General features: G+C 43.6%; 1 protein-coding gene across 5 annotated transcripts in view; it reads left to right on the top strand.

Annotated features, from left to right (window-relative positions):
• ldlrap1b (low density lipoprotein receptor adaptor protein 1b) overlaps window positions 1-21,688 on the top strand; it is a 39,256-nt gene that overhangs the window by 12,866 nt on the left and 4,702 nt on the right. For 4 of the 5 annotated variants that reach the window (XM_006631237.3, XM_069195418.1, XM_069195416.1 and 1 more), the window contains exons 2-8: window positions 5,801-5,943; window positions 7,312-7,424; window positions 9,444-9,558; window positions 11,156-11,228; window positions 15,212-15,307; window positions 18,258-18,394; window positions 19,764-19,798. In XM_006631237.3, the coding sequence (XP_006631300.1) occupies window positions 5,801-5,943; window positions 7,312-7,424; window positions 9,444-9,558; window positions 11,156-11,228; window positions 15,212-15,307; window positions 18,258-18,394; window positions 19,764-19,798 (712 nt within the window). The remainder of the gene's footprint in view (window positions 1-5,800; window positions 5,944-7,311; window positions 7,425-9,443; window positions 9,559-11,155; window positions 11,229-15,211; window positions 15,308-18,257; window positions 18,395-19,763; window positions 19,799-21,688) is intronic. The other variant, XM_069195419.1, reaches the window with a different exon arrangement.

Raw genomic sequence — 21,688 nt, 5'->3', positions numbered from 1 at the left:
GATTCAAGGAGAGCAGTCTAATCTGAAGGTGCCCATAAACTATAGCTTAGATCTCGGTTTAAGGCTCAGTCTCGGGATGCAAAACAGGCTTGTGGATCCGTACTGCAGAGGTCAGGAAGAGCCTGTGCTGGCTGAGCAGGAAAGAGTTAATTGCAGGCCTCTCCCGGATGTGGCTGGCCTGGTTTCAGTCTAGAAGATTAAGGCCCAGGATCTCCAGCGAGTGCTGCCTCTGAAATCCTTGATCAATGAGGATTGTGGTTCGCCAGCCAGCCCCCAGCTCTGAAATCTGCGATTGCGGGGCGATTTTTGATGGGCTTAAACATTGGGCTGATGGCTTTGCTTTAGGACTGGGATGCCCAGAAGAGGCCAGTGGGAAACAGAGTGTATAGATCTCTGCTTTTTAAAGCGCCTCATGAATGAGGTTCGGTTTCCACTCATCTGCGTGTCGCACTGCCATCCTCAGCTGCTGCCTGCTCTTCAGTGTGATCCTTGCTGGCCTGGGTCTTATCGCATGTGAGAAGCATCAGTCCATCAGTCATTCGCTGAATTTTACTTCACCTTGTGTGCTTGAACTAATACAAATAGCACATCTTTCCTGGCCTTGAGTTCATTCAGTTGAATTAACTGAATTTAGAAATCAGGTGCAGTGAATCTTCTCAGTTCTGTTTATTGCCATCTCCCAGGATACTTTCTTCTCAAGTTAAGTACTCAAAAATGTGTTGTGATCACTTCAAGTGGACTGTTCCCTTATGGGCGTTTGTTACAAGTTTGAAATTATTTGGCCTTGTTCTGTGATGAAATGGGAACATGTTTTGTGGGAGAAAAACAGGCGCTCTGAACAGCAGCATCGTGTGGTTAACATTCTGTTTAACACAAGAAGAAACAGCCTGAAGTCTGGCAATAGACTGTTTTTTGGATACACCATTAAAATAGCACTCAGTCTTTACCACATAAATTGCCAAGGTGCTGAATAGCACAGAACTAGTTGCTCCATAGTGTTAGGGAGAACTACAGTATGTAATGTGTGGTCACGAGATATATAGCACTTGGTTTCTTCAGAAACAACCTGACAGTCCTTTCCTAATACAGGATGTCATATTAACTCGTTAGTCTGTTCTGTATGCTTGCTTTACTAATACCTCTAAAATGTATTAGAGGTGTGAGTGCCTGTTAACTTGCAGGTCAAGTGGTTCTAACAAGTCTGATCTTTCGTGTAGTAAGCTGTGCGTTGTGGAGCTGTGGTTAGGGCACGTGTAAAAACGTGTGCTAGAAGCCGCAGAGCTCTGAACCACACCCACCTGTTAAAACAGAGCTATAGTGAAGCTAGTTGACGTGCTGTTGTGCCATCACGATGGACCTGGACTGCAGTGCTCCTGGATAGATCTACTCCAGGCCAATGAGAACTCCAGTGCAGTCATGTGCTGGCTTGCACTGCTGCTCTGTGAGTAGATCATGGAGTGGTACATTGCTAGGTTTGGGATGAAATGCCTGCAGTGTCAGGAAAACAGTTTTTTTGGGGGGGCGCTTTCTTTTGGGCTGCATGCAGGCAAAAAGCACACTAATCATATCGCATATGGGGGATAAAAACCTGTGTTCTTGGTAAATGCCAAATGAACCAGCGTTGGTGTCATATAACAATCCCCCAAAAGATTGCTGCTTTTACAGCTTCCGACTGTTGTACAAGGTGAAAACATCTATGGTCCTAATTTACCGTGGACTAATTGTTCGCAGAAAAATGAGCAAAGATGATTTAGTGCATTGGGAACATCAGGCCCTTCACGTTGTTGGTGGGGCTCAGAGATAAAAATTACAGGATATTATGTAGGCAAATCTGATCCAGGCTTGTTGCCTTACTAACCAGATTCAGATATGATGGATGACACAAGTCCTCACTGGATATTGAAAAGATTCTTTCAGATAATCTGCCACGTGACGGGTGGCATGTTGTAATCCATTTCTTTAATCGAAATCTCGGGGGTAAATGGGCTATTGACATGTGATTACAGGGGGTTATTTTTAGTATTCAGATTATTTCTGCACTAGATGTTAGTGTACTATGTAGGAATGTTGTTCCTTTTATTTGAATTTCTTTATGCTCTAGAAACCAAATCCTATAGCTCTGTGGCAGTGCTTTGTTAGTGTGCGATGGGCCTATTGCCTATAGACTGGACTTTTCATTAACACACATTCTGGTAGGGGGAGCTCAATCTTGATCATTGTAATCAGCCAGAGAGTATTAATGTGTTGTTGACATGGTAGGCTAATTTATATTCCTGGGTAAGTAGGGCTCTTTTTGAAGACTTCACTCAGACGAGTGTGGTCCTTGATCTGATGGCTGATTGAGTCATGTGCTTTTTGCCTACAATTACAAAATGATGAGACGATGCAAATCATATGCTCTTGACTCCTCACCCTCACCAGGTCTCATATCGGAAATCCAGTCGTGTTTTTCACCTTTTAGTATTTTGAGTAAGACTTGTCGCTGTTTCCTAGTTGCCAATATAATTAGCAGATTTGGGGGGGGCATTTGATTATGCTCGATTGTCAAATTGCCAGTTCAGGTTTGATTGTAAAGAAAGATATTTTGGTTCTTGCTACTATTATGTGGAAGACCTGAACACCTTTTGTGTGTGTGGAAAGTACTGCTAAAATAAAATACCTGCCAAACACCTGCTCCTTTGAAAGTGTGGAGCTCTCTGCCCAGACCCCTTAGGGGAGAATCAGTGGCTGGGATAGAGTCACTAATCTGCACATTCCAGGAATCGCACTGTTTCCATAAACACTCACAGTCAGGAAAGGGTCACTCACTGGAAAAAAAAAAGATTAGTTATTTCTGTATAACCGGAGAGCTAAATGTCCTTAGCTACAGGATGGTCTTCTTTTCCAAAGTTTAAACTAGAGTATCTATTTAAACAGGAACAAGTATAGGTGTATTCCATTATGAAAAATATTTTGGCTGTGGAGCCTTCTTTGTGACACTTAAATAGTTTCTAGAGACAAGGTTGTTTTAATGATTTGAAGAACAAGATGTCAAAGTCTAAAACAATCCACTGTTTGTTCGGTGAAGTAGGGTTTGTATGTTCCAGTGGAAATTTTACAGTTGAAAGGCCATTTTCAGGAGCTGGCACTAATTCTGCTTTTCCAGGTATTAATGCACCACCGTAGTGATTCATCATCTTTCTCATCAAAATATGGTACGGTTTCTGCATTAGCAGAAGAACATTGAGTCAGTGGTTTCTTTTCTGCTGTTTGAGACACTGGTAAGTAAAGTTGTGGCTTCATTTTCTGTTTTTTTTAAATAAAGTGCACTGCAGGTGAGGAGAGCTCAAAATGTCTGTTGCTGCACAGTTTCCACAGTCCTGAACGGGGCTGTGGGTTTTGGTGCTCTGATGGACAACGGGCCTTTTTTCTTCCTGCGATAGCTTGATGATCTTTTCTCTGGAGGTCAGATAATGCACAGAGGCAGCCGTCCCTGACAATAGCTGCTGGTATTGTGTGCAGTGGTTTGCTGGCTGTCACACGTGCTGTAGCTGGCACCTCCGTGCCTGCCCCTGGACTGGTACAGTGTTATAAAGAGTGATTGTTTTCGCTCTGCAGATGAAGAAAGGCCTGTCTTTGTGTTGCCTGGCCCCTCTGAGGCACTTGGGACTGGCGGTGGGGGGGGTTGTTTATTAAATCTGATCGTTGGCATCTTTGATCGCACAAATACGGCCAGATGCTGAACTCGGCATTTGCCAGAGTCTGTGTAAAGATGTGTATTGTTTCTTTTATCAAGTGATCTTGCACGTCTTGTAGACCTTCTTCCACAATCCCCATGGGAGCATAGAGGTTGAAAATGACTGTGCTGTGGTCTGTCTTGCCCGTTTCTTGGCTTATTTTCAAGGGTCTCATCTGGTCCCCCGAAAAAAAAAGTCCAGTAGTTCAAATTCAAAAGGGAGGCTGGATATTTTGTGCCGGAGTGTGGAATGGGAGAACTGGGGAGGCAGCGGCTTCTTTTCCGCTGTGCAAGACACTGGGAAGGAATGTTCTGGCTTTATTTTCTGTTTTTTAAATAGTGCACTGCAGGTGAGCAGAGCTTAAAATGTCTGTTGCTGTGCAGTTTCCACAATTTTGATTTGGACTGTGGACTTGAAAGGCTCTGAGGGGGACTGTAAATCTAACACCTGACTCTACCTAACTGGCAGTAATAATGCCACTTGTTCCTCACATGAGGTGAAACCTTCTCCATCCTCCCATTTGACACGACAAGACCCATCGCTGATAGTCGGCATGAAAAGCAGTTTTTCTTTCTCCTCCTTGTGGTGACCAGAGAGCAGGAATAGCTGCTTGTTGTTGTGCTAGGGGCTTGTCTACACAGCAGTCATGAAGTCTGTAACTGAGAAGAGGCAATTTGAGCCGTCTGGCTCACTTGTTTAAGGAATCCCTTGTCATAGTAACTAAAACAGGGTCTGACTCCACTGTCTCATGCTGTTTGTGTGGGGAAACCCAGTCATTTTACCAGTGCCTGTACTCTGGTATGTTGTAAGTCACCCAACCAAGAGAAAATGGAGAATTACTTATTAGCCTCTGAATTCTATGCCTGCTTTCCCAGTGGTGTTTTCCATAGCTCTTTCCAAATCTGATACAGGTTTAAAATCTATATTTGGTTACCAGTTATTCTTTCCTTGTTGTAGTTCATTAGTTCAAAGGCTGTGAGGTGTTCGTATAAGACAGTTATTGAAATCTCCTCCACTGGTAAACTTTTCAGTTATGAAGAACTGGAAGATTAAGGAACTTTTAACAAACACTTTTCCTCCTCCTGCTAGACCCGGTCTATACTATGCTATCTCTGAACTCAACTAACACAGCTTTCCCTTTATTCTGTGAAAAGGCAATGGAACGGGTTTGTTTTTGTGGAAGGTGGTGAGGAGAAAGACCCTTAAACAGTGCATTAGATTTCTTTGAAGGTGCAGCAGACTGTTGTGATGTTTGATTCTGTACTGAATTTCTTTTGTTAATTGTTTAGTCTTATCCTGGAATTGTCTGCCGAGCCTGTGACTAAAGCAGATTACAAAATGCCTTTAACTTCTTCCATCTTAACCTTCCTCATAATCCTTTTGCGTCTTTGCCTTGTTTTAAAGATGCTGCTTTGAGAGGCATCATGGCCTCTGAAGCCGTGTGTAATCGGGAAGATTACAGGAGCATGAATATGGTGAAGCAGTCCTTAATCCTCTGGTTATGCAAGAGTTGCAACAAGGGAAGAACAATTTCAAACTTGATCAGCTGATGAGGGCTAGGTTAATGCTTCTCCTGCTAGAGGAAAAGTAATCTATTCTTAAAATGTTTCTACAGTAACTTAATTTAGTGAAGACAGGCGCACACCAGGGTGTTTTTATTTAACAGGGTTTTTTCTAAAAAGATCCACATGTGGTTGTTTGGGGTTACATCTGAATTTAAAAAGCCCCTATATAGCAGGAAGTTAGTGAAGATGTTTGTGTGCTTGTCCCATTTTAATCTACGGTAGTTTAGTTTCCTGCGCTCAGCATTGTGTGCCAGTTTTGAGTTAGTCTTGCTCCTCGGTTTTAGAGGGGAGACAAGGTGGCATGGGACTGACCGGTTAAGCCGTGTTACGTTATGAATATGTGCCCCGTACATGAAAATAACTTATTTGAGGATCATTTCTTTATGGATTTTGTTGCCTTGAATAAAACTCGTGCTTGCACTATTCTGCCATTTTTCGAAGCAAGTTGGGCTCGAGTCTTGGCGGAGTGGGCTCTCTCCGTTGACCCTCTTCCTCCGCTCCCTCTCTCCCGGTGAGCAGAACTGCCCGAGAACTGGACGGACACGAGGGAGACGCTGCTGGAGGGCATGGCTTTCAACCTGAAGTACCTGGGCATGACGCTGGTGGAGCAGCCCAAGGGTGAGGAGCTGTCTGCTGCGGCAGTCAAGAGGATCGTCGCCACGGTGAGCCGCCACCCAGTCTGAAAGGAGTGATGCTGTAGGTTGTGTTGAGGGCTTGTTGATGATACTCTCACTGGCCTGGCAGGCTGCAGTATCAAGCCACCACTCATCTGTTTTTGTCTGGCTCCCTCATGTAAATGATGAATTTGAAGCTGAAATGTGCTGTCAAGGAGCCTGAGTAAACTCTCTGAAATCAAAACCAGTCTCGCACAGGATACCTCAAGCCTGATGCTTACAACGTGAGAAGTTACGGGAGAAGAGAAGCCAGTGGGGTGCTGTTAGTTAAGCAACATGAGGGTATCCGATCATATCTTTTGATGAAAGATCCTAAAGTTTTGGCTGCTGCAGTCCTACCAACTGGGCTGTTTGTTTCAGGAGCTCCACAGTGTTGTTTGGAGTTGTCTCCAATTTCTTTCCTCTCGCCCCCATGTGTCCTGTTCTGTTTGAAGGTTGAACCTCTTGTTTTAAGATGGCGTTTGTACCTTTTCTTACATTCAATCTTAATTGTGATTTTAAAGTTTATTCTTTTCCCAGAAGCCTTTTAACGGTTACACTGTGGCATGAGATCAGCTGGTGTAGGAAAGGAGCTTGATGGGGTTTTTTTTAAGGCTGTTTGGCTCACTGCTCATGCAAATGCTGCAGTCTGCTGCTGTTCTTGGAAAGCGAGGGGGGAAAAACCTGTAAAATTGAATGTGATGGCATGCATTAGTTTAATATTTGGAATTCCACCTCTGTTATTTTTGTTATCATGCATGCTTCAGCAGTCAGCCTTGAGCCTGCAGGGTGTGGGTCTGTGGCCGCACGCCTGTTGAAGCCTGCAGTCATGCTGGGAACCTGCAGGGGGAAAGGGAAGGCACAGTGGGTGGGGTGACGCCTGGCACAGTTTTCATGCATCAAACCACGAGTGATGGCACAGTCCTGTCTATCGAGAAGGTGCCAGGATGTAGATCGTGTTGCACGGAGCATTGCAGACAGGTGAGCCAGCGCCTTGCGGCTGGTGGAGAGAACAATGGCGTCTGTGAGCAACCATTCAGTGAATTGTGGAAGTTATACTTGGCTGCCAGACAGAAAAATATCCAATAGGTGTTCGCGCTGTTGTTGAGCCATTGCATGCCAACATTAGGGGAAAAAGAGAAAATTGACTTTTAAAGAGCCAAAATGAAAAGATTGTGGTGGAGGGTGCGGAGCCTAAAAACTTTAGGTTGATGATCATCACCTAAATTTAAAATGCGGTGGTTATAGTTTTTGGGTGTGTGTAAATAATGGGCTCTCAATGTTCCAAATGTTTCTTGTTCTGGTTATGGCTCTAATAAACCTGCCTCAACGGACTACACATTGTTTATGCTGACTGTTCTCTCAACATCCTTATAGGCCAAAGCCAGTGGAAAGAAACTCCAGAAGGTGACGCTGAAAGTGTCTCCCAGGGGGATTGTACTGTACGACAGCTCCACCAATCAGCTCATTGAGAACATCTCCATATACAGGTAGGCGGGTTTAAAGACATTGGCGCGACACGCAGCTGGCGCGTCTGGAGGAACACGAGAGGTCCTAGGTAACTGTGAACTGTGGTTTCTGCTCCAGCAGCGAAGCAGCTGACATGGAATGACACTGTACGGAACGATTTGGAGTAACCCCATCCCGAGCAATAATCCTTGAATTCTAAATTTGAGAAATTGTGTTCATCTGTATATTGTGGGAAGCCCTGCATTACTTTTCACCCATGAAAAAGCGGAGAAAGGGATTCTTCACACCCGATGTGTCGCAGAGGTGAAACAGTGTTCTGAAGAGATTCAGGGGCAGAAATGCATTAAGCCTCCATACAATGGGGCTTTGCTAGAACATGACCAAAAATTTCCCGAGCGAGGGGCGTTCTGAACGGCTCGATCCATGAAATGGGTTCCACCAGGCTCCAGATCTCCGCTCTCCCGCGGAATTCCCGGGCAGCTGTGTGCCACTACCAGCGTCCAGCTCCCCAGCGCGTACTCCCCTCACACTCGTGCCACCTGCGTGACCCCCTCACGACATCCACCCAGTGCAAGTTAACAACCGGTGGCGATGCTGAAAGCAAAAAAAGTAGGAGAATGAGAGAAAGATTTGAGGCAGGCTGGGCCTTGCTCAGGCTTGATACGTGTGTGTGGGCTTAATTAATCCCATCTGTGCAACTGGAAGTTGTTAGCATTAAACACCATCGATGCCTTAACGTGCACTCACTCATAAAATGTATTTATTATTCGTTTATTTTCTGATTTTCAGCCTGCTTTTTCCCCTTTTATTTTCATTTGATAGTATGTACTGCTCAAGGCTGTACATCATACATTTTTCTTCATGACGTGTGAGATGAGCAATCTTAATTTAGTGTTATTAGATGTATGTGCTTTTGAATTTTCTTTATTATTGAATTAATTCATTTGTAAATGCGTGAAACACTAGGGTTTAACAGGACTTTGTGCTGCCTTTTTCCTCCGTCCCTAACTTTTCATAAGCTCTTCGGTTTCTCCAGTGTGCTTTGTTGGAGGAATGTGCGCTGTAGTCCCTGCATTGGAGGGGTGCTTACTGTGTATCGCATGACGTTTGTGTACGTGTCACAACTGTACAGACTCGCTAAATGTTTTCCGCTTTGTGAATGAAAGTCTTGGTTTTGCAGATCTGCACTAAAACTGTCACCTGTGGAAAGGGGAATGGGCTTAGTGCTATTGTGAAAAACTACTACAGTCCTAGAAACCATAAGAGCACCCTTCATCCCCGAGCCGAGTGTGCAAGAAGCACAGCTCGGTGAACTTGCCTGTCCTCATGCTGTATTAATCTAAGGCCTCTTTTTATTTCTGGGGAGTCAACATTTTTATAACCTTTTGAATACAGGCTGTCTCTGCAGGGCTGTGGGTTAAATGACAGTCCTCCAGAGCACAGTCAGCAGTCTACAATTACAGCCTCTAATGGCTTTGCCAGGCAGCCTGACCAGGCATGTTTCTGTCGCAGTAATGGGAAATGCACAGAACTCCGGTTACTAATGGGCGCTGTCATTCACAACCACCTGAGGGCAGGTCTGCTGCTGGTGGCCATGTGCTTGGCAGACAGTTGGCATTGGTGTGGGACAGGCAAGAAAAAAATTCTTACAGGAACAGGTAGAATTTTGCAGTAGGTTTAATACTGAAATCTATTCTGATTACGCTCACAAATCCCATCTGTTCTGCTCCCCTACTGGGTGGGGTAGTGAGTATGCGATTGAAAGTACAAGAAATGCAGAGGTTTGGATGTTCTGTGTGATGTGATGGGGTAGCACCTGAGGGTCATTAAACAGTTTAATTTTCAGAAATAGACGTAGGATTTTCATTTTTGGTGGGGGGAAAAAATGAAACTGCAATTCAGACTTGAGTTGTAAGTGGCAATATTGAATATTGGTTTAAATGGTGGAGACGGATCTTGAAAGAGTTTTCTATGGAATGGGAATAATCCAAAATGTAAAAAGGTTGAACCTTTCCCTGTCGGTTCCTCCCCCTCCTCAGGATATCTTACTGCACAGCTGACAAGATGCACGACAAGGTGTTTGCCTACATTGCACAGAGCCAGCAGAACGAGACCCTGGAGTGCCACGCCTTCCTGTGCAGCAAGAGGAAAGTGGTGAGTGTCTGTACCCCGGGGTCCTGGATGTACGTTGCAGTTTTGCAGCCGTCCCGGCGGCAGTAATCTTCTGCAAGCAAAGGCTGGTCTGGCCCAGCATCACCGCGATGATTTACCTTAATTACAGTAGTGGGTGGTGCCAAAATACCATTCAATTCGGACAAATTGCAGAAAACTTTGAAATTGAATTGCATTTCAAGTTTTTTTTCCCTACCCCTTTATCTGTTTTTCTGTAGAGTCTTCGCCATGAATTTTTCATCTGTTAGCAGATCCCGCAAAGCTTACAGTGATGCTTTCTTTCAATATATCGTATTGAAGCACTGACTAGCTCCAGTTTATTAGAAGGCCCAGATGGGTGTTGAAAAAGATCCGTTCTCTGTTCTCCACATTGGTTGTAGTCATTCCCTTTCAGGCAGGAAAAAAAGTAATTGGCTTCGTCCTTGTATTCCACCCTTCCTGGGTTATGAAGAGCAAGGCCAGGGACAAACTGAAGGGCTCACTCCTACAGTGTATAAGCAACGGTCCTCTGAAGTGGTTCTCCTAAAATCTGTAAATGGAAGCCTTAGATGCCTTGTTGCTGAAGCTGCCCTGAAGACATTGCACATCCTTGCACGCCCCTTTATCTAAATGAGCTGTCTGATGGCGCCACAACAAATTCTCAACTGGGTGTGTCCCCTTCTAACCAGAAGGGCTGTTTCTTCCTCGGTGGCTGTCGAGGGGGGGGGTCTGGCTCTCGGGGGTTCGTTTCAGGAATCGCCACACCCATCTCCTTCCTTCCTCCTGTCAGTTCTTTGTTCTGGAAGCCCTGCTTCCTAATAAACAGCCTTTTAGCATTGGGGTTGTGTGCCTGTGCTGAGGGATGCAGAGCAGAAATACTAAATAACTACATCAAATTTACCAGTACAGCTGCTTTAGCAGGCAGTTCTAGTAATTTGAATTTATTCGGCTTTAAAAGTTTTTGGATTACTGTTCATAGTCTATATTCACACTAGGATCTTGATAGCATGAAGTCCCTAGACCTGAGCACTGTATCTGTTTCTGTAGGTAAGAGTGTTCTCCCTGAGTTTTGCATGAACCAGGTTTTCTACCTTTGCCTGTTGTCTAGGTGGGTAGAACTGGGTTACAGGACCCAAAAGCAGGCAACAGACGTGCCAGTTTAATAATGATCAATAATCCTTAAACTTACATAACATGTTCATGGACACTCCATTCAAAGTGCTTTACAGGTAATGGGGACTCCCCTCCCCCACCACCAGTGTGTAGCCCCAGCTGGATGATGCAACAGCAGCCAAAATGCACCAGTATGCTCCCCACCACAGAGAGTCAGGACCCTGGTTTTGTCTCATCTGAAGGATGGCACCACTTATTTACAGTATAGTGTTGCCGTCCCTATACTGGGGCATGAGAACCCACACAGGGCTCCCTACTGGTCCTGCTAACAGTTCTTCCAGCAGCAGCCTCAGCTTTCCCAGGAGGTCTCCCATCCAGGTGCTGGCCAGGCTCCCACCTGCTGAGTGCCAGTGTTGAGTTGCAGGGGTGATGCCCCAGCTGGCGATCGGCGAGACCCTTTCCTGAGCGTGTTTCTGCTTTGTTGCAGGCCCAGGCGGTCACGCTCACTGTGGCTCAGGCCTTCCGAGTGGCGTTCGAGTTCTGGCAGGCTGCCAAAGAAGGTAGGCCCGGTCGCCTTGGCGACGCAAGAGCTACAGCTTGGCCACGTGCCGCCCGGATTCTTGCACGACATTCGGGCTCCCCTTGCTCTGAAGAAATACAACACCCACCCTTTGCTCTTGTGAGAATTGAATATGACTTGTTGCAGATAGGAGGTCACTGGAACACAGGCTGAAGGCCTCCACCGTATTGCCTAAATCATGAGGTTTTTGGACCTGGAAGTGAAAAACGGCTTCTGGAGATGAATGCCTTGTTGGCAGTTTCACATCTGCTAATGTTAACTCTTGTTAGGTGGAAAATAGTTCTACCTGCGTGTGCCAATTTTTTCGGAAACCTGAATGAACATGGAAATTGCAGTATTGCATTTTGGTTTTGAGTACTGGCACCTTTTTTACATTCCAGACTAAATCCAAATTTGTGTTTGCTGTCTCGTGCTGTTAGCTTAGCTTAAATGGTTTAAATGAAGTTAAACTTTTCATTAGTTGGCCCATAATACAAATGGGGATACAAGGGAAAATAACTCCTTTTTAAATCTTTTTTTTTTTCCAGTGATTCTAGAGATCAACCCAGGTGTTAACGCAGTTGGTACAGCTGATGTCAGAAAGTGCCTGCCTGGTTAGGGCCCAGGTGTGTTACTGTGGGTCAGGATAGAAACAAATAAAATTCCTTGAAGGCAATATTTTTTTACTAGATTCTGGAAAAGGGTCTTGCTGCCTTCTGGCACGCTAGTGTGGTCATTGTACACATCTCTTTAAACCATGATGCTGTATAAACTGGTTTGGGTAGAATTTTGTAGTATTTTTATAAAGGGTATGACCCTCCTTTCCCAGAAGGAAAACCCAAACTAAACTGATGTTGCGTTACTCCACAGAGTGCTGTGTAATTATCTTTTGCAACATGCAATCATGCAGTTTTGAGTTCCAGTCCTCTTAAGTCAGCAAAACATCTGCATTTCATTTGGTCTTTAAGACTTTTCCTCTGCGGTTTGCGAAAGCCCTCCCCTACCTGATGTCCATTTCGTCTCCTGCTGCCATACCAGATATAATCTTACAAGAGGAGCAAATTGAACAGTTACCCGTGTCGGAACCAGCGCTCCTCTACACTCCCAATCTGTCCGCAAAGGCTTTAGGTTGGATCAGCCTGGGACTGGAATCGGAGTTCCTGTTCAGTGCCGGTGGACTGAGACATAAGCTGTACATTCAGTCCTTGATACGAGTTGAATCTGGTTGAAGAGAGCTGACCAGCGAATGATGTCAGCTCTCCCATCCGTATATGTGGGCAGGGGAGATCCTTCTGTGTTTCTCAAGTGTTTGTAGCTGTTTCCTGTGGTGCTGGATTTTTTTTTTCCCCCCAACGGCAGCGATCTTGTTGGGATGAGACAACTATTTGTCTTCAAGAAAACGGCACCTTGTCTCGTCCTTTTATGTATTAAGGGTGATTAATTCTAGCACAAACTAGTTTGAGTCCCAGTCTGTAACGTCGCTGAAAAGTGCTTTAAGGAGCTTCAGTTTTAGAGTCGATTTGACCCACAGTCATATGCACATGAACACAAACGTACAACCACCAGCCCCACTCCTCCTCCTACAGCTGCTGAGTATGAATGGCAGCCCCTTGGGAATCTAGCAATGTGACAAGTTAAAGAATCCCTTTCTAGGTACCACTGACAGCTCTGCGCTACTCAGATTGCTATAACTTTAATTTTTCTCTCACTGCTGCTTAATAAAGAGTATCAGATTGACAGGGTATTTTTAAATCCTTGGCTGAGCAAACACAGCTCATGTTTTCTGGTTTTTATTCAAGATCAAAAGCAGAGCATCTGCGGTACTTTCTTAAAGTACCTGCGATCAAGACGAACTAGTTTTTATTTCTTCCCACTTCTCGGCTGTGCATTGCCTTTCCTACATGATTATTAAAACTGCGAAGTAGGAAGGTGTTTTTTTTTTTAGGCTTATCAGATCCACAAGGATATAACTCACTGGCAGTACTGAGACTGAACAATAACAGGCTAAGTCTGTAGTTTCTGCTGGTTCATTAGATTTTAGGTACTAGCACTGCATCAACTTTTAAAGTCAGACGGCAATTACTACCCCCCCACCCCGCCCCTCCAAAGATGAAACAAGGAGAAAACATCCTTCAGGCATCTGGTTGTTTCGCTGTAGCGCAGAAACATCAAAAAGCTTTCAGGGTTTTATTTTTTCAGAGGATACTTTGTTACGGGAGAAGCCCTTGAGGAGGGAGAAGTTGGGAATCAAAAGGACTCCTCTTTTTTTTTTTTATTCAAAGGCAGTGTCAGCCTGAGTTACCTGCTCTTTGCACATGTTCCATTGTCTAAAGATCAAAAGAAAGCCTTACCTGGTCCTCTCTAGTCGCGACCTCGATATCTAAGCCCTACAAATGCGCGGACGTATGGTTCAGTTCCCCCCCTGGGGCAGCTGCAAGTCTTTTCAATGCAGTTGGATTTGAGTGGGCGATTCTCTGCCTCCATCTGTTTAATTCAGACTCAATCACACAGGTTTGGGAAGCCTTAAAGGGCCCTAGCCCTGGTTAAAAACCCCAAATGGGACCATACAATTTAAAGTTTCTTTGTTCAAGACATCAGGTCTGTTCTGTTTAAAATGTGATCTTCCTGAGTGTACAATGCGTTATTTTAGATCGTTTCTGATCATTCCTTCCATTTGTACAGTCCTTTTCAACCTGAAAGATCTCAAAAAAAGAAACGTCCCCTTGTTTTACATATAGGAGGGGACCCACTTGGCACCAGGCACCAGCTGCCAGATGGAGTGAACTGAGCTGTTAAACTCTGACTGAGAATAAGTGTGGTTTCTGTCACAGCTGTCTGTGAAGGTGTAGAATTAAGTCTCCCAGACAGCCTAGGGTTGGAATCAGCCTTCCTGTTCAATACCAGTGGGCTACAACCTGAATATAACGACCAAGTAGTCAGGCCCTTGGTTGAGTGCCACTTCCAAAGCGTGCTATCGCCTACAGCGTAGTGTCCCTGGTTAAAGGGAGCATGGACAATAAGTGAGAAGAGAATAGTTTGTTTTTAAATGGATGCACTAACTAAGTGATGCAGGCCCCTTGCTCACATTTTCAGTCAAATCCCTAACCCACTAGTAGTGGCTTTTTGATGGTTCACAAAAACTCTCTTGCTTTTAAACTTCTTAAGCAAAGCGGTTAAAGGTGTAGAGATCTGATTTCTTCTTTTTATCTTTTCTGACATTAATGGAAGCATGATGTATAAACTATCAACTATGATTGTGTTTAACAGCCCTGAAGAATGTTTAAATATGCATAACGTTACCTTGAGGCATGAGTGTGGTTCTAAATTTGGAATTGTGCCACCTTCTCCTGTATAATTATTGAGTGACCTTGCTGGAATCTTCCACTCGCAGGTTATGAACACTTGCACTTTGACCAGTGTCCTCCAGAAAACAATTCTTGTCGGATTTTGTTGGTAATGGGGAAACAATAGGGTTATAAAAGTGAAAAAATTTGTGGGAGTATACATGTCCCCCAGCCATGTTTTTGAAGCAGATAGCCTTGTTTCTTTCAAGAAATGGCTACATTCATGGATCAATTAATATCCTTTATTTATATAGCACCTTTTTAAAAGTAGCTTTTCAAAGCTAAAAAATTACAGCATTAATTACCAAACAAGTTTGATTGGGCCCAATGGACTTTTTTGTAACATTGTTCTTATGCAGATTTTCATGGATTCTTTTTGCTAATGATTTTATTTAGCTTTATTTTTATACAAGTGTTCTAGTTCACAGATGGAGCTGGTCAGGCCTTGCTGGTCATTGGGCACTACGATATAGCCTACCTGCTCCAAGCTTCCTGATCAGTGGTATTGAACCAGCTTGTACGGTTCCATCTCATGCATTTATACTCTCGTTTGCGCCTCCTGATTCTGGTTTCCTCCAGGGGGGAAGTTATCTTCACCTGGTACTGACTCGTAGTTCCTTCCGTTTCCTTCCTTCCGCAGAGAAAGAGAAGCGAGTGAAATCGGGGTCTGATGGCGAGGTGGCCAGCAGCTCTCAGTCAGAAAGCTCCGCTAGCCTGGCGAGTCTGAAAGGAGGGGGTAAGCGTGGTGTCTGGGTCTCAACGCACTGCTGGTTGTGAGCGGTTTCTTGCCTTTCTCTCTGTGAGGAACCGAACGTTCGTGAAGTTGAAATGAAACTTTAGAAAAAGCATTGGGGTGACTTCATTATCACCCTGTTAGTTTAGGAATGATTTAGAAAGGAAACGCTTCTGTAAAGTCACGTCTTTTTTTTTTTGTCTAATTGGGTTTCATAAGACTTCAAAATGAGTAATTTGACCCTGTGGTGACACTTGGTGGTATCAAGAATGTGAACGTGCTGCCTGCTGTGCTACAGCCTGATGCACGCTTTTCCCAGTCAGACCCAGTTGAGAATCAGGCCTTACAGACAGGTGGTAAGATCCAGTAGTGACTTTAAGGGTAAGGAGTATCTTGAACTACTCCAAAGTTCATTGCCAAAAACTGGCAGCTTTCACATGAATCCAGACAATTGCCAAAGGTAGTTATGTTTTTGCAGGAAAAGAAAAACAGCCTAACCACTTGATATAATGCATTCTTGAATCATAGCCCAGAAGTAATGCTAGTTCCTGAGACACTAGTGTCTTATTATAGCAAGTCGTCTCCTGGGAAAGTGGCAGACTAGCACAGGAGGTGAGTAACTCAATAAAATTGCAAAACCATTGTTATTAACCTGGGATCAATGCAGGGTCTAATGAACACCTGGCTGGCATGTCCTTGGTTAATGACTGTTTTGTAAATGGTCTTCAGTGCAACCCAAAGCGGGCTGCAATGCAAACCAGTAAGTAATGTGGCACTCTAGGGCTGGAGATACGTACCCAACTTGCTATAATATGGTTACAGTTGTTTTGGAAATGTGCATCGGGCCTTTAACATCAGGAGGAAAAAACTAGATCAAGGGTTTTTGACACCTCCTTGGCTTCACTTCTGTAATGGTGTTAAAATTTTGTTTGGAGCTGGTGTGTGCAAAGCAGACTGTAAACAAATTATTTTGACCTAAAAAAATATCTTAGGATCTTGATGATGATTTGGATGTCATTAGTTATAGAAAAATTATGGTACAGCAGGAGTTATTCATGCAAGCATTACTGTAGAGCCAAAATAGTTTCATCCAGTGAGCAAAGCTCTCTTCTGGTTTTCTAACAAACCAGCTAAATTACCCCTTGCTTGGGTTTTATTGCTCTTTGTACTTGTGCTCTCAGTGCAGTGGCTGACTGCTGACTGTTTTCTGCTGTGTTCGTGCTGTAACAGTACATCTTTGCTGCACCTGGCAGAGTTCCCCATTTTTCTTAACTCAGCAGCAGAAAAATGGAGGCAGACCTGTCTTTTCAGTAAGAAGTGGGCAGTTATGACACTTTTTACTGAAAGACACATGACAAGTGAGAATCTTTCAGTGGCACCCCTTTACCAAAAATATCCTGTTGGTTGATTTGTAGCTTGTGAATGTGTATTTCAAAATAATTACTTGTCACTTTGCTCAGTAGCTGCTGCTGCATGATATGATCAACAAAGGCATAATTTTACAAAGATAGATTTAAGGGGTGATTTCAGACACTTCTGTTCTAATCTGGAGTCTGGTGCACAGACTTCTGGGACAAGTAATCTTTCCACTTTATTGACCTGTTATGACTGAAACCTTGCGTTATGACTTGTTGAAGGAGTAAGGGGAGCCTCTGTCCCACCATTTTTCTATAATGATGGCAGCGCAGGGTTATTTAATGTTTTTACAGGCTGTTACGGAATTTTATTCTGGAGCTTTGACCATGTGACACTGCAAAATTCAAGCCAGTAGTTTGAGTATGAATGTTTAACAACTGTTTTTGATTGGGGAACACATTTACCTGACAAGAGTGTTAAAATTTCAATCTTATGTTTCATACAAGATAAATCTCCCCAGTGTCTTTATAGCTGAGATTTTCTTCCGGGACCATGGGGATTTTTTTTAGATGAACAAATAAAAGAAATAGATTTCAAAATGCCCTGCATTCTGTAGCAGTTCTGTAGATTATAAGTGATGTAGTTGTAGCTTTGTGAGAGGGGCCACTGAAATATTCATGCACACTGGCCTACAAGGGATTCCTGCAACAACTCTTCAGAAGAGCATAAATGCAGTATTATAATAAAGCTGCACTTGTTACTAAAATTTAAGAAAAATAAGTGCTAGTCTTTGGCATCGGTTTGAGTTGTGATGACAGCTCTTCATGACAACCCAAATTACTTGTGAAGACTGCTGTTCTAAACCAAACACCCCTTTTAACCTCGTGGTTTCCAGAGTTTTTAAACTCTTACGATCTCAATAGGTTCGTGACTGAAGCAGCATTCTTCGTTTGTTCATTTGACAGTGGCCTCTATCATTTGAGAATAATTCAGTAGTTTTAAAACTACATTCTGAAATGAAAGGTCTTCCTTTGGACATCTCAAACTGCAAATATTACTTGTGATTTGACTCCTTAAGCAAAGTGTCGTTTTAGGTTTACTCTTAGAATGAGAGCATTGTCAAATGTTTGTAAATTTGTCATGTAGGCACAGATGGCTCTCTTTGACAGCGGTTGTGCATTATGTCTGCAAATGCAGGTGTTGAATATTAATAAGATTATTGCACAATTGAGTACATTTGTATTTTTCAAGAGGTCTTTAAAATGCTTCTTTGCGCTTCTGCATATCTTGCATTGATTGGGTTTTAAATCGAATTTGGCATCCCATTATTTTGTGAAGACTAAACCCCTTTTTAATATGATGATGATGAAACTGCTGAAAAACCATCTATGCACAGAATAAATAGGTGAAGGTTTTGGAATAATGTGATTGACCTTAAGGATGGATAACGAATTGCCCTTTTTCAAGGATAATTTTCTAATGCTGTCACTGAACATCTGTTAAATTCATATCTGAGAGTTTTGGGGTAGATGGATTGAAGCATAAATGTTTTTTTATTGTTCGTCTTTCGGATACGGATGCTTTATCGTCACCACAGAGGTAGCGACGGGAAACCTGCTGGATTTGGAAGAAGGAGCGAACTTGGCTTTTGCAAGCTCGGGTGCCAATTCTGGCCACATTGAGGAGCCCTTCTGCGTGCACAGGAACGCCACCGAGAACAACAACACCGTCTGGGTGAGTCGAGACCGCTGCCGCCCCGGACTCCTGATGAGAATCATGACTGGCCCGACTCGGGTGGGACTTTATTTATTTTTTTTACAGAATACGTGTTCTCTACATTCTGGTGCAGGGTCACACAGCCTCGGTTATGTAGGTTTATATACCACCCGAGCTCTTCGCAACCTTATCAATCCAATGATTGTCTTAGCAGCAGCAGTTTAATACTGGTCCCCAGTTCTCCAGGTAGCTGGAGATGACATGAGTCCTGAGTTGTGTCCCTCCAGGATCTGAAACCTAGCATTTGCAGAGGACTGATCCTGCTTTGCCATTGGGAGCTGGAGGTATTAAAAAAACAAACAAACCATTTAATTAAGGGCTCGATAGATCTTAATTAAAGTAAGCTCTGCTTGAATAAAGACAAGGGGGCACTCTAGGACTGGAAAACGCTGCTCTAAGCCGTTTGAGAAGATTAACGAAAAAGGCAGAGCTGGTGAGCTGTATAGCCAAACTCTGAAAGATTCCTTGCCTGCGCGGATGTTGCGATGCACATCCCCAGCAGTATTACGAGTCACAGTTTATCCAGGTCTTGAGGGTCTTGGCTGATGTCATCGTATTGAGTTATGATTTTATGTTGCCAGAAGCACTGAACTTCCCATTACATACTCTACCCATTTTGGACACTTTTTTTTCTTCTATTGATTCATCTTCTACATTTAAATGTGCCTTAAGGCAAGAAGTGTTTTTTTTACACAAAAAAAGATAACTTCAGAGTCTTAAGAGGTACTGCCCTACTTCTGGCATTAGGGCAAAAACATGCGTCTGGGGTATAAAATGGAAAATTTGGAAATGCACCCTCCAAATTAAAAAAGGGAACTCTTAACCCCCTCCCGCTCCAAAAAATGAGTTGTAGTTGTGATTAAGGTCCCATTACTTTGTAACTTTATTTTACAGGGTACAAAGGTTTTCAAAGGATCCTATAAATTAGGGGTAAACTCCAAATCCCAGTCCTCAGGTGCCAGATTCCTGCACGGGTCAGCTGGCATCACTAAGACCTGGAAACACAGCAGATTTTGCTCCTTATCCACTTAATTTGTTCAGCCAAGTCATTAAGGCCTCAGATGCAGTGCAAACCAGCAAGAAATTCAGCACTCAGAGGCTGGAGATATTTACTCCTGCAATGAAGTTGTCAGGTTTTTTTGGGGGGAATGCACATCAGACTTTTGATTAGTAGATGTGGGGGGGACTACATATTTCTGGCACCTCCTTAGCTTTACTTTTGGTATGGTGTTAAAATTTTAATGCAACATTTGTTTGAAGCCTGTGCATGATAATTACTGCAACTTTAAATGAATTTTGTTTTGACCTCAAAACTTCTTTCTCACAGGAACTTGATGATGGTTTGGATGAAGCTTTTTCAAGGTAACTGTTTCTCTTTCTTACAGTGGATAGTGGGTGTGAAACTAGCACTGTGGTTTTATCTTTCTTTAAAATGCCAACGCCTAGTTTTCAGCACAACTGTAACAGTGGAGCTGATTTGCAGTCTAGAAACTAAGGTGTTCCAATGACCACGTCTTGAACAGTGATTAAGATTGGTCTTAATGCATTGTCGTGTAGTGGGGTCCAGAACCCGTGCATTCATAACTTCTGCTTATACTCAAGTTATTTACAGAATCTTCTTGAATGTGCTTGCAATTGGGATAAAGGGTGGTAGTGCAGCCTGGCAAAAATGAGGTTTTTCCAACTTACTCCTGTTACCTCTCACCATTCAAAGATGTGCCATCTTGATCTTGATTAGTTGGCGTCTTCTGTTTCTTTGTGTGCACCATGGGATGGACTGGCATCCCACCCAGTGTGTAGTCCAGCTTTGTGCCCTGTGCCTCCAGGAAAGGGCTGGGTTACCCTGGGACAATGGATAGAATCTGTACAAGAGGTCTTGTACGCAAGATTGTGTTGTGAAGGGTCATTCTTCTGCAGTGTTCCATGCATCGTAGAGGCCTTTTTAATTAAATGATGCAACACACTCCGTCGTTCAGTCACAACCTTTCAACAACTGACAGATCTGAAAGATAACTTGCTGAGCTGTGCAGTTGAGACTCTTTCACCATAGCTTACCTGGTTTGGGGGGACAGGTTTTCTGCTGTCTCGCCGATTAAAATTGGTGTTCGTTGGACATCCCTTCTAAGACTAAGGTGATGGTTAGTAACTTGGCAGTTTTTTGCTTTACTGAAGACAGCAGGATGATGGTTTTTGTTAAATAATTCACATCTACTTCACAGCACTTTTTTTTATCTTTAAGATTCTAATGCAGTTTTCTTAAAGAATCCCAGGAAAGTTTGAAATAGATCCACGTTTTGATGGAGGTAACTACAAATAGTTTTCGTAAAATAGTTCCTTTAAAGTGTCTCTTGTGAACCATACAGACCAGGGGTATGTAGTCCTGGAGAACTGGTGTGCACTTGTTGAGCTTAGACACCGTTTAGTGAAGCAATTCAACTTCAGAGCCATGGAGGGAGGAACCCCACACATCTGCCCTCCAGGACCAGGATTGGGCAGCCCTGCTGTAGATGATTACCCTTTCTTTAAATGAGTGGATTCATTTTTGTTTCAACTACTTTTGCTTCCCTACTTTTGCTGCAGTGATTTCAGTGGAAAAACCAGTAGCTCTGAAATAAGTGTTCCGATCTGCAGTGCCTCGGAAAGAGGCACTGATCGTAAGATCTGTGTGAATCTAGGGATATGCCCAACATAGGGATGTGTTCTAATGGTGCAGCTCTGACCTCTTTGTCTTGTCAGGCAAACTGCTTTTTAATGAGGTTCTCAAATGTTGATATGAAGTAGGAAGTTCAGCTACATACCTCGGGAGAAAAGGACAGGAACCATCTTGTTTAGCTGACACTGAGGCATGTCAATTCTGTGACCTTTTAGGAGACTGAGGAGGCCCTGTGGCTCAGAGTGCTCTGTAATTCATTCAGCAGATGGGCACAGTGTACATGTGGGGCTGTATAGGATTGGCTGGACATGCTAACTGCACTGCAAATCTCTTAACCCAGAGCTGGGACTGAAAGTGGAATTACAAAGGGCTGTTAGTTTAACCAAGTGGCACAGCTTGGCATGGTAGGGTGACTGTGGCCTATTTGTGGACGGTAAATGAGGATGTTCAAGCGCTAAATGGAATGGTAAATCAAAGAGACGAAGGAGCTTTCAAGCACAATACAAAAAGTCGCATCAAATCTTTGTGTAGAGAGACCTCTCCATTAATTTCATTCTCCCTTTGTTTTCGGACGCGATTTAAACTGAATTGTCTTAAAC

The sequence above is a fragment of the Lepisosteus oculatus genome, chromosome 11 (genome assembly GCF_040954835.1).
Source record: "Lepisosteus oculatus isolate fLepOcu1 chromosome 11, fLepOcu1.hap2, whole genome shotgun sequence".
In the NCBI taxonomy this organism is placed as follows: Eukaryota; Metazoa; Chordata; class Actinopteri; order Semionotiformes; family Lepisosteidae; genus Lepisosteus; species Lepisosteus oculatus.
This window is presented reverse-complemented; position numbering and strand designations above follow the sequence as displayed.